This window comes from Perca fluviatilis, chromosome 20, assembly GCF_010015445.1.
Source record: "Perca fluviatilis chromosome 20, GENO_Pfluv_1.0, whole genome shotgun sequence".
Lineage (NCBI taxonomy): Eukaryota > Metazoa > Chordata > Actinopteri > Perciformes > Percidae > Perca > Perca fluviatilis.
Window position 1 is genome coordinate 13671113 of NC_053131.1, and position 17575 is coordinate 13688687.

Genomic DNA, 17575 nt, shown 5'->3' on the forward strand with positions numbered 1-17575 from the left:
AATTCCATTTTCAATTACTGTATATAAATCCTCATATTTGAAAAGCTGGAAACCAAGGACCAGGCATCATCAAAATGGTTGGCAATTCATTTTCTGTTATTTGATTAATCATCAGGTTAGCTCTACTCTTGATTGACACCTGCCAAAAGAATCTAAAGCCATCAATAGGGTTCCTGTTCCTTTCCTGATGCTTGTGGTATGTATGTGCAAATTAAAAAATGTAGTATTTGTGGTCAGATTTTTTATACATAAGGCAAGCCTTTGGTACACTCATGGTGAATTTGCATATATGGTAATAGCTACTTAAAAGTGAGTATAAATAGTTGAGTGTACACATGGCTAATACAACATCCACCATCTGCCACGAAGCACTGAGTCTGCCCTTTCCCCCAGCCATGCCAGATCAGGCCAGGACCCATTCAGAGCCAAGCAACACCAACTTGGAGCCTGACAGTGCAAGAGGGGATCCCTCAGGACAGTCAGGCATGACCTATTTTAAACTTGTCCAGCTAAAATCCCTCCAAGACTAAGACACTACACTAAATGTCTGCCATATAACAGTTTACACATAATATATATCAATGCTTGCCGCTGACTGTCAAAGAAAAGGAAACTGTCAATTTCAGAATCTGTTGGCGCAGTAAACACAGATTCAACTGCGGTTGTGTTTCACACCAACCAGACGGCCGACCCTCAGCAGAAAAGCCAGTCGAAATGATCAGTTGGGTCCCCGAGGTCCAAAAAACTGCCTCGGAACAAACTGAGGTGACACCGACTTGAGAAACGTAATACGTCTCCATAGCAGCAGGCGGCGCTACTCTGTATTTATGCCCAAGAAATGAAAACCGGCAGCTGATTGGACGAACGTGTCACGTGGGTTTGTTTTCTCCGGAAATTCAAAGCCAGACTGTCATGGCGGCTCGTTCAGAATACGATCTCATATTGTACTAAAATTGTTCACTGAAACGTGTTTCTGAAAACATTTTAAGTGAGAAATAGGCCATGCAGTTGCTGAATCTGTCTTCATTTCAGCTCAACAAAGGTCAGTTTAAAAGATTTGCATCAGATTTTGAGAGACTCTAGTCACGCTCATTCTGCTCGCCATTTCCGGGTGAGTCCCGACTGACCTGCGTCCGACTGAACATGTCAGGTCGGCCAAAATGAACGCCGACAGCCCCCCAGACCGACGACGGCACCTCGCCAGACTGTCCAACGGCCGATTTTCGGCCCTGTGCGTCCCGGCCTTTACTGGAACTCCTGCTTTTCTACTATATTAAGATGGTGTTTCATCCCTGTTCTTGCTGTCCCCATTTTTCAGTATGTATGTCATCACTTTGTAAACATTTAATGTCTCTGCATCACTGACAACACGGTGTGTTAATAACATATGAGCAACAACTCTCTCGCGCTAGACACGTAGAACGTGTCCATGTGTGTGACTGACTTTCCACAAAAAAATAAATGAGTCACCTTGGCTTTTAGGGTAAATCCTCTCAGCTCCCTGTACGCCCTACTGAATTCTTTGGAACAACTGGACTCTGTACTGAAGCCAAGGTCACATACCAATCCCACACACTTACAATGATACACATTGTCTTCTTTCTGGCCACTTCTCACCTCCATGCTGCAGGGGGAAACATTATACAATCGCTATCTCTTGTCTATCAACAGATGAGCACGATGCGCCATCTCAACAGCCTTTTGGGTCATGTTGAATCCCTCACCCCTCCCTTTTCTTATTGCTCTCGCTCTCTCCCTGTCTCTGCTGCTCAGTGTGATCACTAAAAGTTAGTTCCCATCACCTCCTCTGCACCGTCTCATCAACTGTAGCGATGCACTTGTGATATCATAAATCTCTGTAAAAGAGATACGTGTGTGTGTGTGTGTGTGTGTGTGTGTGTGTGTGTGTGTGTAAAGGGAGCCAGAACACATGCCATTGGGCAGCTGTGTGCTCTTTTCCTCTCTGACTGACAGTCGGTGTAACCCTGCACTCTCAAAAAAAGCCTCCGTGTGGTCCTAAAACAAGCACTGTTAATGAACCTCGAGTGTTAAACTTCACTCCACCTTTTAATATATTTGTCACTTAAGCTGGCACGACAGCGAAATTAATTAAACGGCTAATGTACCAAGACGTAAGGACTGTGAGGATGTTGTGGGAACCAACTCCTTTAAGGATTCTTAGATGTTCCACTACAGTATGTGGGACAGTAGCTGTAGCCTGCTCAAGTGACATGAAAGCAACTCTTGGGACAAACTGTTCCCAAAGGGAGGGACACATGCGGTCAGCAGTGATGTGCGGGACAGACAGTTAGCAACTAGTAGCTTGGAAGCTAAAGAGGCACATATTTCCCTCAGGAGTTGGTGGAGACCAAAACAAAGCTAAAAGGAAGTGAATATTGGACTTACATTCATCAGGTGTCCAACACTCAGGTGTCCAACCCAACTCCAAATTAATGCCAATGTTTCTCTGTGTCTGCAGCGTATGTTTGCCGTGTCAACTTTATACGGTAATAATATGTCAATGTTGTGTTTACAGCTTGCTACGCTGTCTCCAATTGACCACAAAAAAGAATTATTACAGTTTTAATGACAATTTAAGGTACACATACAATCGAAAACAAAAATGAAACTTTTAAATGTGCAGCCCATTTTCTTATTTCCCTACTGTTCAGACAGATTAAGCATTGAGGTAAAGGCCATGATCCAAATTAACAGGTCTTTGAAGCAACACTATGTAACTTTTAGCCCTACAGGTTGTCTCATTGGAACAACAGCTGTAGCTAAAAGTTACATAGTGTTGCTTTAAATGCTAAATAAGAACTACATCTACATTACAGTTATCTGATATTGGCATCGCCTGCATTTTGCGATCCATTGAGAAACACAAATGCTTCAAAATTCAAACTGTTCAATTATATGATTTTTTTTTTGTATTTATATTAAAAAATAAATACTGAAACATCATGTGATTAGACACAATGATAATTTCGATGCCATTGTTCTTATCTTTTAATTAGCAAGTTGAGCAACATATAAATTCCCCAAAATGAATGCATTCCTTTTAAGATGCTTGCTTAAGGAGAGGAGAAGCCGAGGGATGTGAGTGTGTGTTGAGTGAGTGTTATGTCTGCAAGTACTTTCCTCCACCCACGACACAGACCTAAACCAACCCCACTGCTACAGGAACAGGTGAGTCAGCAGCCTTCACGGCATTGATCAAATACATGCATGATGGGAATAGTGGAGGGACCGAATCAGAGGATCAGTTGTTCTCCAACAACTGTCGCCTTCGTCCAACTGTTAAATACACACTAGACGTGCACACATGCCCTCCTAAAGAGTTTAATTAGCACACAAGCATTGATACACATGTCTAAGTTGGCAGGCAATTCATTTGTGTGAGTGTGAGTGGCTGTGTGTGGATGTGTATGTATGCCTGGATGGATTCAGCGAACAGCAACTGCTTCTTCCAGTATTTCAGAGAAGTTGAATAGTGTGAACATAACAACTTCCTAAACACACACACACACACACACACACACACACACACCTGCTTTGTAAAATTGGCTGTCTGCTGTGTGTAAAATTATCTGTGTAAATATAGCAACCGATTTCATGTTTATTTCTGCTTCAGGCACCAGGCAGACTTCACCCATATATACATCGATGCGCATGTGACAACACACACATACACACCTCTTAGTAGAGTTATGACCAGGCATTTAATTGGACAATCACATTAAGCTTGTTACTGTCCTTTATTGTTTAATTTTCCAATTTACAAACTTAATACGATTTTTTTCTCGATTAATCGATTACATGTTTGGTCTATAAAATGTCAGAAAATGGTAAAAAATAAATAAAAATAAATAAATGTTTTCCAAAGCCCAAGATGCCCATGAAGTCGTGTTTAACTCAAAAATAGAGGAGAGAAGAAACTACATTTAAGAAACTGGAATCAGCACATTTTTACTTTTATTTTTATAAAAAAATGACTCAAACTGATTAATCGATTATCAAAATAGTTGGTGATTAATTTGATAGTTGACAACTAATCAATTAATCGTTTAATCTTTGCAGCTCTAAAATATTAAAATTCAATTATTGAAATATACTGTATATTTATTTGTTTGTCCACTGAGTATAGGCTAGGTTTATGAATATTTTCTTAATAAGAAGATAACTGTAATAATTACTGCACTGGCAACTGCATATTGTTATTTATGCAATTTATTTATGTCAGCTTTATATTTTTGTCATTTATAAAACTTGCAGTGAAACCAACTGCCCACTGGGACAAATCAAGTTTAAACTTGAACCTGATATCATGGAAATAGGAAACTCTTCCTCCCCATTTCTGTGATTATAAACAGACTCACTTTGGACTGGGCCTGCCAAATGCCATCTCCATGGCGATAACCCTTTCCCTGGATTGAGTGGCGGGTGGAATGCTCCCAGGGTTACCGTGCCAACAGCAGGAAACGCAGTTCACATTGCAGCTCTATTCTTTATTCCCAGTCTCACTTCCTCTCAAGACACACACACACACACACACACACACACACACACACACACACACGCACACACACACAAAGTTGCCTTGGGAACCTCCTCTCTAAACTTCCGAGAATGAACCGAGTTCAAGTGCTGCCTCCATGATAGATGAAGTGACTCCGTGCTCGTCACGGTCTACCTCACATCCGAATCAGAGAAGGACAACATGGGAACAGTTGAAGACACAGACTGCTTTAGCTATCTGAGCGGAGGCAGAGGCTGCTTTGTAATAAAAATGTCACAAGCTCAAGTACCACAGCAGCCAGTTTTGAAAATACAAAAAAAATGTCATAATATATCTGATATTTTTATTTTACGCATTTTGCGCATAACACGAACAGATACTCACCAGTTGGTTTGAGTTGAACAACTACAACGACTAGAACATTTCTGCATTTTGTGACTCAGCAAATATTACACCATATAACGCACTATAGTCACTGATCTACACCATTAGAGCATTATCTGTAGCTCTATTTATAAAATCACTGTTGTGATTTGTGGATGGATGCAATTTCTGAACAATTAGTGCTAACTAAGTAAGCCATTATACTTGCTGACTGAGGCTCATGTAATGCTAATACAACATTCTAAGAAACTGTTGATGGTTGGTGAACGGTAAGAATTTTACTCTTTTTACTTTTACTACTGTGGATTATATGTATTTGTACTAAATTAATCAAAGGAATAGTTTTGGGAAATACTTTTTTTACTTTCTGGAAAAGTTGGATAACTCAGCCAGCAGCCTTTTGCCTAGCATAGCATAAAGGCTGGAAACAGCTAGCCTGTCCAACAATAACAAAATCTACCTACCGACACCTCTAAAGCTCACTAATTAACTGTTATATCTTGTTTGTTTAATCCATATAAAAACAGCTGTGTAAAATCAATAATTTACGGTTGTGCGGGGGGGTATGAGCAGTTGCCAAGCAACCAGCGGAAACTCCAGGAAGTAAGTTTTCGCTGTTTACTGCTTTGCAGTTTTGCGGATTTGTCAACATACACCCAAACACCAATATATCTGTGACAAACCGATATAGTCCGACAATATCGGCCTGCCAGGCTCTATCCCATATGCAATCCCACAGTATGTCATTCTGAATAACTGCATCTCATAAAGTGTAAAAAATGAATCTGAAATGTTATTCCAATAGAGCTGCCTCAATAATCACAGGAGGAAAGGCCTCATTCTATAAAAAAGAGATTCATAGAAATTTTGACCTCCCTGCTTAAACGGCCCAGTGAATTACCTCCCTCTGTGGGAACAGCAGCCTGTAAACAAGTACTCTTTAATAACAACAAACTCCAAGCCTTCGACGGCCAGCTTGGCTTTTTTATATTTAACAACGCTATTAGGGCAGGTTTTGCATTACCTTCCCATGGCTATCTTAAGATTTCGAGAAAGTGAGCTAATCCTACATCAGCAATAGCGATGAGCCTCAGCCTGGAGCTGCAGCGAGAGAGCTGTCACTAGTGTGCAGTAAGCGACTTCACACAGCCAATGGCAGAGCAGATCAGCTCCTGTTTCCTCGCTTTTACAGATAGAAGTGTAAAGATAGACAGGAATGGCAGGAGGGAGAAATGTGTCAGAATATAGAAGTAGCCACTGCACAAGCCATTGCACTTTTTGCTGCAGCCCTGCGATGATAATAACAAATCTTAATATGAGACGGTTATAAAGAACTGAAGAATGTGCCAAAGAACAAACTAGCTAGAAGCTAGCTAAAAGTAACGATCGTACCCTACAGACCATGCACCAAACAAACCACCTTATCATCCCTTTGCCATGCACATTGAGCCACATTTTACCAGTAAAAATATAATTCAAGCATACAACATGAGACAATAGCCTCTAGAAACCTAGACCTAGATTAGTATTTTATTTTGCACCACTCCCAAAAGTCATAAAGTCACACTCATAATGTCACAATCATGGCATTGGATTGTGTTGTTGTTTTTTCTGCCTGTAAAAAATGTATAGAAATGGAAGAACCTGGGAAAAATTTGTGAAATCAAACTGATTCTAAACCAAGTTTGTGACACACTAGTTCACAAATCATCCTGTAGATGGAGCTATAGATCCTCTTGAAAACAAAAAGAAGAAGTGAGGTTGGCCTACAAGCCAACACAGTACCCTATGGTACAGTAGGGGCTCAGAGTCGCTAGAGGGTAGCAGCTCTCTGCTTGTATAATCTGTCTGATGCTCAAGCCTAACAGGTAAGCCTGGATCTGACAGGAGATGCTGGTTTCTGCTTTCATTGATCCTCTTGGCCTCAGCTCCCTCATCTCATGTTATTCAAGGCCAAAATTCCTGAAATCACCTTGGCTGACAAAGTGAGAGGTTTGTATGATGAAAACCATATGCTTCTAGATCACCAAAGTGGGAACAACAGCTTTAAATATAATTCTTATACAAAGAACTTTAAACAAAAGTAAACTGATATATCATTAGTGACACACTACAAGAGGTGCAACAACTCAGTTGTACTTTAAAAAAGTAAAACTTTTTGTGCATTAAATTTAGGACACAGGCAGAGTAAATCCTGATGTGCTTGTCCGGATTAACTTGGGAGAGAAATTTAGCACTGAGGCAGTTTTCTGGAGAAAACCTCCAGCCCAGTTTGGGTGGAGCTGGGTAAAGGGTGAGTTCAAAGGAAAATGATAAACAGGGAGACTGTAGGGAGACGGGTGGGAGGGTGGTTGACACCCAAGTTTCTACCGAGTCATAATGTTCTGGATCATTGGCAAACTATTTCACATGGAAACACACACACACACACACACACACACACACACATACACACACACACACATACACATACACACACACACACACACACACACACACACACACACACACACACACACACACACACACACACACACACATTAACACAGTCAGTATTCTAAAATAAACCTAAAACACATCCAGTCTGTGGGGAAACCCTGCATCAGCCAATACGATTGCACAACTGATATTCTGGGGAAGGGGAGTCCTATCAGCTACCTACTGCTTACAAAACATGTTGTGGTGGTTTCCATGGTGACACAGAGGGACGCTCAAAGAATTTAGCAGCAATACTTCCCACTGAGCTAAAAACTTTTCAGATGTAAAAGTGACATGCAGGCTTGCATGTGTGTGTGCACATACAAGCATCTGTGCAAGTGTACACACTCCAACAGAGCACACTGCAATGGGAACAGCAGTTGGATGCTATCCCAGCCTGCACCGGGAGTGGTGAATCATGATGTAATTTGCTTTAAAGTGCTGTGTGTGTGTGTGTGTGTGTGTGTGTGTGTGTGTGTGTGTGTGTGTGTGTGTGTGTGTGTGTGTGTGTGTGTGTGTGTGTGTGTGTGTGTGTGTGTGTGTGTCTATGTGTATGCGTCTATGTGTGTGCAAATATCTCCCTGCCAAATGTGTAAAGTTAATGAACTCCATCCCCTTCTCAGTGTGTGTGTGTGTGTGTGTGTGTGTGTGTGTGTGTGTGTGTGTGTGTGTGTGTGTGTGTGTGTGTGGGTGTCAAAGGGCTGGGTGGTGAATATTCCATTGTCCAGGCTAACCTTGGATGGTATGAACTGTATTGGAAAAGTCCTCTCACACAGCAACCAAGGCCCCCCGTCTGGGATTGCATTGTGTGTGTGTGTGTGTGTGTGTGTGTGTGTGTGTGTGTGTGTGTGTGTGTGTGTGTGTGTGTGTGTGTGTGTAAATGAATGCATTCATCTGTGTGCTTGTGCACCTAGGTTGAAACAGGCGTTTTTCCCCCCTTGGCGGAGGTTCCCACTGTGACCTTATTTCCTGTGGAAGCAGCCGAGGAATGATGTCATCCTCCACCGACCCAAAGTCAACAACAGTACGCTGCAGCCCCCACACTAACTCCATCCCCCTCTCCCAGCACCACAAGTCTCCCTCTCATCTCCGTTCTTTTTCTACGCCTGTTCCTCTTCTTCTCTAACTCCCTATGAATTCTTCTTTTCTCAAAGCCAACTTCTCAGATGACAAAAAAACCTCTCCCTCCTGCGGTCTCACACAGACATTCATTCATTTAGCTTTCCTGTCTTCCTGTTATTTCCTTTCTATCCCCACAATTTTCTTTATCGCTCCCATCTTTTATTCAAGGGTCCCTGTGCCAAAAAAATAACAGGTTTCTGTCTAAAAGGTCAACAGTTCCTTTCCTCAGCTCTTCCCTTCCTCGACAACAAGCTGAAATATGCCGAATTGCCCTTTAGCGGCATTTATCTCACTAACACTTTAATGAAGGCACTGACCCACGTAAGAGGAAGATTGCATGAGAAAATAAGAGAACTGTATGACTATGAAACACAAGTTTCTCGACAAACTAATTCTACTTTCATTAAGTAAATTGTATATCTTCTCTGACAAGGCAGAGTACAAAGCACAGATACGGACTTTCTATTTCACCTTGTTTCTGAGTTGGCTGCAATTTCTTTCTGGTTTTGAGGTTTGCTGAGTTTCAATGGGGCTCATAAGGACTCGAGAAAAGTTACTTTGTGTGTTGCAGTCTTACTAGGAGTCAAAACTCTTCAGCACATCCTAACTCAAGACGTAACTGACCGGCACTATTCTAACCTGGCAACACATCCACAGCAGTTGGCAAAAACACTCAAATCAGCAGAGGGTTAATTAAGCCATCAGAATGGCAGCTCTGGATGCAGCCAGGAGTGTACGTGTGTCTGTAAATCATGTCACCGTTGGTTGTACTGTAACAACCCCACTGAAACAAAAAGATACAGGTCCGATTTAGGTGCAGGTAAATGTGATCTCAAATATCACTTCTTATATTTGCCAAAAACAGAGAGAGGGAAAGAGAAAGACAGACCAACTTCCACCGGAAGGCCATTGAACTCAAGTACCACTAGCAGATTTAGTTGACTCTACTCCAAGCATCACTGCTGCCACGTCTCCCCGCTTGGAGTTTGATTGTTGTGGCCTTGCCTCTGATTTATATAAGATGGCTTCCTCGTCTCCATGGAGATTAATGGGTGTGTTCTGACAGGTGGAGAAAGCCCTGTATTAGTCTGTCAGCAGCAGAATCAACAATAAACACACACACGCAAGCACGCACAGAGATGAAGATGCTACCGCCTGTGGCCAATGTCATCACAAAGGGCTTAGCAGAGCTTCCCATCAAAGCCATGCCAATGCCAAGGGAAACACAGCTACAAATTTCCAATGTGGAGTGTGTAAGTAGTTGTGCATGAGAGTGCAAGGGCATTTTCTCGCTTGTGTGTGAGGGGGGCTTGCCTTGTTCATCGTTTGATTGGCAGTTTAATGGGCAACTGAGGCAGGAGGTGGGGTTGGCGCTGAGGAATATTAGCATAATTCCCAGAGTGCCAGAGTAGGTATTGGGTGTCAGAGAGCTATTCCCAAACTCAGCTGTGACCCACAGTAGCAATGGGTCAACTTACCCCCAGGCCAACACACACACACACACACACACACACACACACACACACACACACACACACACACACACACACACACACACACACACACACACACACACACACACACACACACACGCGCTTGGTCAAGCACACATTCATTCAAATGGGAATCATGTGAATACACTTGTATGCATATACACATGCATGAACACATGTAAATGCACACACATACATGAACACCTGGACATATAAGAAAGCCTGGATGCACACACAACACAAACATGCACATCATCACACACACACACACACACATGCAGGTCCATTTACACTGTGGCGACAGTGAGTCTGTTAGCGGGATGCCATAGTACAGAGGGGTGGACAGATTTAGGTCTCCCTCACACCTAGCTCTGCCAGGGGTGGAGGGGGTTGAAGGGTAACGATACCGTTAACACTCAGTGTGCCAACAGATGCCCCCCACACTCTACCCCACCCTTCTCCCCCCTCCTGCTGTGCTCCAATCAGCACCTTTCATTGGGTTGCTCTACTCTCCACACAGCAACAACTGCTATTCAACGCTCCCAAAATAACACAGCGGCCAATCACAGGGCGGGAAGAGAAATGGTGGTCAACGTAGGCTGACTCCTTGAACTGCAGGTGAAGTAAAGGACACTAAGAGGAAAAACAAAAGGAACAGAGATGCAGGAAAGAGAGAAAAACATAGAGAGAAAGCATGATAGATGCAAGGGTGACAATAGATAAAAAAACAGAGAAGTAAAAAAACTAAAACAGAGAGGAAGGAGGGATGGATAGGCAGACAGAGGACGGAGGAGGACAAAGATTGCGTAATGATGTGTTCAGTTGCTGGCTGATCTGTTCTGACTGTGGCAGCTGCCATGGTAACCTCATAAATAGGTGGCCTACATATCAGCAGGGCATAAGGTTACACAGCTAAGTGAATAAACACACAAACAGCAGTGGGAGGCTGGTGAGGAGAGAGATGATGGAAGAGCAAAAAATTGCAAATTAGCAAAGGAGAAGAAAAAAAGTAAGTGAGACAGTAATGATTTGATGCTCTGTGTCAGTGTAAATGTGTGTTTGTCACAGATAATTACCTAAATCCACAATGTGCTGTTGAACACCCACATCAGAGACAAGCTTAGGTAACCCCCCTTTCTAAGTTTATTCACAGCATTGTCAGTGTGTTATGCACACCAAGTCAAACAAACACACACACACACACACACACACACACACACACACACACACACACACACACACACACACACACACAAACCCCGCTCCAATTGCCTTACCCGCTCCCTCCCTCAAAGCACAACCCTAAATTACCTTAAAATATTCCCCAGGGTGGAAAGGAGAGCCAACACACACACACACACACACACACACACACACACACACACACACACACACACACACACACACACACACACACACACACACACACACACACACACACACCGGAAAAGTCAACAGAGAGCCACTCCTAACACAATGAGCTGTTCGGTTCCATGATTCAAAGCACCAGCTTTTCTATTCAAGCCCAGATAGTATCAGAGTGTTCATCGCAGCTAATGAGTACTATTCATCACAGCCCATCAATTACAGTGGCATCAACCCCGTTGTGTCACAGCGATAAAATCCTCGCCTGGGTGTTTAATATGACTGTACTGAATGTACTGAAAGCAAGAGAAGCTTTCTTTCAAATGGTTTATTCTCAGTCAAATGCTGTCAATCACTCCGTTTCTTGGTTCCTGTGTGCCCGTCACTTAGTCAGAAGACTGCCTGTCTATTTGCTTCTCACACCATGGCAACGGTAACATTTGAAATACATATTTAGATGATGTTGCTATGTATTATGATCCAAACTCTTGATTAATATGATCAGTTTATTACTACTACAGTGAACGTGAGTAGTTAATTTAAAGCTACACAGCATGCAAATATCCTCCAAAATGACAAAATGGGACTTGAATAAAGAAAAAGTGTCCCACCTCTGCAGATATCTGCTTTAACTAAGACACTGATTTGCAATAGATTTGTATTGTACTATAAAAGAAATTTAGACTCAATAATGATTTTTTTTTTAAGCAGACACAAAGTGAAATAATTCAGGCCTGAGATGTGCAGTTTGCTGACAATACATGATTAACATCCCTGACATTCCTATGCCCCATTTCATAGATGAGTTTTAATTGTAAATTTAAATGTGCACACTAAAGTCTCATGTGTTGATAAAACGGTTATAATGTGAAACTGTAATGTTCAGTGATGTTCAGTTTCACTCTGGCTTTCCATAATCTTGTGTATTTGTCAGTAGTTTTAATTTGAAGGTGTGCCTTTGACTTACTCTGATCACCTCTGGAGTCTGCTGGATGAGGAGGGTTGAACCAGTGTCTCTCACAGCAGCAGGGTCGCCCACAGCAACGGAAGCATCTCTTGTGGCTTCCACAACTGGGATGGCAACAGGGGCTGGAGCTTCAGGTGCAGCCACAGGTGTAGGTTCAGCTGAATGAGAGGAGGAATGCAAGCTTGCAGGAGCAGACATTACAGGTGCAGGGATTGTTGTGGGATCGGTGTCACCTGTAGAGGCTTCTGGAACTGTATCTGTAGCCTCAGTAATAGGCTCAGGTATGGGTGTAGGCAGAGGTTTAGGGGCAGCTTCAGGTGTAGATTTAGGTGCAGCTTCGGATGTAGCATTGCACGCAGCTTCAGATACTGCAGTTATAGATGTCGGCGCAGGTGAAACTGCAGGTGCATTTGCCAGGTAATGTTTTGGCGGTATAGCTGGGATTTGTGCAGCTGCATTTGTGTGCATAGATGGAGCAGTGGGAGCAGCTGGTGGGCTTGTGCACTCCAGAGGGGTATCAGCCCTACCAGTGGTGGCCAGTGTATCCTGCAGGAGCCTCATCACCTCCCGCTCCTTTCCACTCTTCCTCTCAGCACTCCCTGTGCTTCCCGCCCCAGAATCCACCAGCTCCTGGGCAAAACTCTCAATGCTCTCCAGGATCCTCAGCAGCAGTGCCCCATCCTCCTCCTCTCCCACCACAGCTTCACTGTTCTCTCCCTGGGGAGGAGTGAGACTCTGGGGAGTCCAGGAGGTAGGGCCATTCATGGCTAGGTGGTTGGCTGGCTTCTGGACTTGGGATTGGGCCATTTTAGTAAGGGCCTCACTGGAAGAGATTCCTTGGCCTCCTTCTCTCTTCCTGGTTTTGGCTGGAAGAGGAGGCTCAGTGTTTTTGGGGTGGCTCATACTCTGAGACAGATTCTCCAAGTCCATCAGCAGCTTGTCAATGTCATCATTCCTGTGTGCGGCAGCTTTGGGTGCTGAGACTGTTAGTGAGGCAGAAGAAGGCCAAGTAGGGCTGTAGCCAGTGCTGGCCGGCAAGGTATTTGAAGAGTTATGGAGTGTGTGTGGATGGGACAGGTGCATGTGTTGACCCAATGTTATCCCATTATTGTTCTGGGTTGTGTTCACCCCTCTGGTTGGAGTGTGTGTCTGTTGCAGGATTAGTTCCGGTGTCTTTCCCACATCTGCTTCCTCCTCCTCAATATAAAGAGCTTCCATGGGGGATGCTGGTGGAGTGTGTGTATAAGGTGGGGTCGGGGAGATACAAAGAGGGGAAGGAGAGTGTGTTGGAGTGGAGCTGGATGGAGTGCATGCCATAGATGGGGGGGAGAGTGTGTGTTGTGTGATAGAAGAAGGATGTGGATGTTTTAGTCCATTGGTAAGTAGAGTGGTTCTGGAAGGGGAACTTTGGACTAGTTTGTTATGGATGGAGTCTGATTTCAAAGAAGATGAGGAGGAAGATGAAACAGAGGATGGAGTAGACAATGCAGAATGAGGAACAGTCTTTGGGATGGGAGGTGACAGCACCACATCCTCATAGCGAGGAGGTTGCTCATTGCCAAATATTGGAGAGTATGGTCCTTGCTGGATGGAGTGAAGAGTGTTGACCAGCTCAGCCAGATCGCTGTGCCCGCTTCCATGCGCACCCTGACCCCCCTGCCCACTGCCTCCCAAACTTCCAATTCCCTCCAGCTCCAGAGGTAATCTCTTCAAATAGGAGCTGAGTCGGGTCATCACAGCCCGATATACACTTTCAGGACTGGCTCCTCCATCCTCTGGCCCTCCACCAGATTTGTGTCTGATGCACTGCTTGATGATGTCGGTGCATTTCTTTAAGTCTTCAGAACATTTGAGCAGGATGTCAAGACAGGCACGGATGTCCTCCCCGCCTGCTCCACCAGTGCCCGCCTCCGCTCTTGTCTTCTCCAGCAGACGGGCAATCAGGTTCTCCTCTCCCAGGGTGTTGCGGTACAGGGAGGCCACTGTGTTCAGACTTTGGTCCAAAGACCCAATACTCGATAGGCTGCTTGTTGATCCACCACTCACTTTGGTGATGGCCGACAAGATGGCTGTGCTGCCCTTTACCTTTGTCTCCTCCAGGCCTGCTACCTTCCCTGGCACAAATGGTGGCAGGTTCTCATCATTGGATGTACCCGTGCCATTTGTCATGCCATTAGCTGTTCCGTTTGCGGTGATGTTGGAGCTGAAATGGCCGTAGATGATCTCCAGGTCGGTGGAGCGGCGGCTGAGAGAGTCAGGACGGACTTTACGACCTTTTCGGAAGGTGACGTGGCTGGAGGAAGAGAGGCGGAGCTTGTCAAAAGAAAACTCTTTGAGCTTACCGCTGGCCAGGTTGATGGCCTCTTCGGTGATGTCCTTCAGACTGCTAGAGGAGCTCAGGTTCCCACTTGATCCTCCGCCACTGGGGGCCTTTTTACCGCGCCATGTGGGGCTGTCCTCCCCTAAAGACAAATTCCCACTGCTGTCCGCCCTCTCTATACCACCATTATAACTAGCATCCATGGTAATAGTCATTTTACCATGGTTGGAAAGTTGTTGAGTGGTGATGTTATGGGAGTGTATGAGTGAGCTGTTTGGGTCACTGTATGCAGCTTCAGCAGCTAGCAGCTCGGAACAGGTGCCGCGGTGTGCGACAGTACAGTCTAGTCCCTGGGACAGCGCCCCACATGGCCCTGAGCAGTAGTGCACAGCATGGGAGTGAGTGCGCCGGTCCACTACCACACTGTTGTAGCAGCTCACACTGCTCACCACTACACGATAGGCTGCTGCCATGGTTACCAATGTCCTTCAGGGCATAGAAGGTGCAAAATAATATCCAAGTGTAAAACAAAAACAATACAGCTTTAACATAAAAAAAAATGGATGGATTACAATGTTATGTTAATACTCCTTCAGAGAGAGAAAAAAAGTAGCTGAAAAAATGCGTCTTTCAACCGCATGGTGACAGTTTTCAGAGACATGCCACTACTGTAGTAAAAAAAAAAAAAAGCCAATTAACAACGGAAAAGAAATGTCTACAAACACGACTTCCAAAGGTAATATCCTTTCATGCTTGCACCTGAAAGAGTTTTAAAAGGGTTTCACTCTCTTCCAGAGGAATAAAGAATGCAGAATTCCTCGTCTGAGAGCTCTGGGCCTCTTAATAACAGCTGTAAGGTTCCTCCTCTCTCCACAGGCAACCTTCTTCGTTTCCTCTCCAGCAGCAGCTCATTAGCCACTAATGACAGCTGTGGAGGATGGCGGCAACGAAAGATCCAGCTGGGGTATCACCCATCTCTCCAAAGAAGCAGCCCCAGGGGCCTAATCCGAGGCCAGCGAGGCCTTAACATTGCCCCATCCAAGGCTCATCCCCCTGAGCAAGGAGATGTAGGAAGAATCACTTTATCTCACTCTGTAGTTTCTGAACTGCTGACGGAGCAGCGGAGAACCGTTCGCTGACTCCAACGCAGCTGCAGCGTAGCAGGGGACCGACCACAGATGGCCGACTGCCTCTTTTCTTTCTGTGCGTGCCTTTCTGGATCTGTCAGTCCCGTACTCACTCTCGCCCCTTCCGTCTCCCGCTGTTGGCCATGTGTCACAGGGAGTGTGTGTTTCTGACCGGAGGACACCACCTGCGAGTCAGCAGAGAAGGGGGGGGTGGGGAGGGGGTGAAGAGAGAGAGTGCAAAAGAGTAGAAAGAAACACACAGGAAGAGAAAGTTAATCATTAAGACAGTTATCAAGAAGTGGATAATTGTGAACGTGAGTGCATGTTTGTGCATTTATGGAGTTGTGTATGAGCACATGAGACACTCTCCCTTTAGCGATCATCAAGATTGCCGCTGAAAAGAGGGCTTAATCATCAAAAAACATCAACCTCAAATACACATACATATGGAGAAGTCAGAGGTCGTTGGTGGCTCAGTTGAGAACAGGAATCCTTCCCCTTGCCCTTGAAGTGGATGGATTCAAAAACATCCAAGAAGATAAAAGGTTGTGCGAACTATGTGAACTAGGAGAAGTTGAGAACGAATCACATTTTCTTTTGTATTGTCCATATTATGATGAGCTAAGAACACCGATCTTACATGAAATGTCTGTCCAAAATCCTGAAATGTTCCGGTGCTGATGATGACCAATTGGAGTGGTTGTTTTAATTGAATATTTATAAGTTGGCGACTTTTGTTTCTAAAGCTTGGCAAAAAAAAAGACTAGAAGGTTTATTTGTTTAGGGTATGTGGTTACTTTGGCATCTGGTCCTTTGTCCTAGGTAATGGTGTCTTGTAAGCCCATGTGGGCTGGGCATATTTTATTGTATGCATGACACAATAATAAAAAAATATTTATTCATTCATTCGTACAGATCAAAATGAGGGGAGGAAGGAAGACGCAGAAGTGTGGAAGGTTAAACAAGGCAAAGTAGAAAAAAAGACGCAACTCCCTCTCATGTCACAGCCGAGCTACAAAGAGTTGTCTCCGACTCCGCTGAGAAATCACGACTCAGTAAAAGAGAGGCCGGTGTGTAGGAAGGAGAAAACACCTGTTGCTTTCCATTACTGGTTTTATTTATTTTTTGCCTGTGCTCCAGCGCAAATTCTATATTAAGTTTAATAAAGATGTGTTTTTCTGGTCCATTGTGTTTTATTCTATTCTGTGTCATTCTATTCAACTTCCAGTGCTTTAGAAGAAACAAAAAGCGCTGTCTCAAACACTTTTCTCAAAACATTTTGATCATTTTTAGCTTGGGATTTCAAGCTTTTTTTTAAATGACACCTTTAAATAAGAGGCATCTTTGTACAGTAAAGGAATTAAAGCAGTATATAAATACCAGTAACATGCCACATACCAGGAACTAACAGAGCCTGACTAGGTAAACACGTTGTGCAGTAAACCTTGAACCACTCTCACCCTCTCTTTTATGTCTCTCTGTCATTCTCTCTCCCCCTCTTTCAATTACTTTTGGTTTCAGTCTTCAATTGCACCAACTTATTTTTCTCCTTCTCCCTCTGTTTTCCCTCCCCCTCCATTGCATTCCTCAGAGAAGCTGTGCCCTCCTACACATGCATGCCCATATGTACCGTATATACACTTATACTTTAACTGTAATACAGCGGTGAGACAGCACCACTATAGCCACAACCACACACATGCAATCTAACCTCAGGCTTAATCTCAACTACACAAACATACTGTGCATTTACAGAAACTGTCAGGGTATGCAAGACTTCTTTAATGTACAAATCTGAAT

General features: G+C 44.0%; 1 protein-coding gene across 1 annotated transcript in view; it reads right to left on the reverse strand.

Moving 5' to 3' along the window:
• Positions 1-17575, reverse strand: part of ppp2r3a (protein phosphatase 2, regulatory subunit B'', alpha) — a 60494-nt gene that overhangs the window by 11666 nt on the left and 31253 nt on the right. The window contains exon 2 of the mRNA XM_039785782.1: positions 12329-15960. Within this exon, the coding sequence (XP_039641716.1) occupies positions 12329-15121 (2793 nt within the window). The 5' untranslated portion in view covers positions 15122-15960. The remainder of the gene's footprint in view (positions 1-12328; positions 15961-17575) is intronic.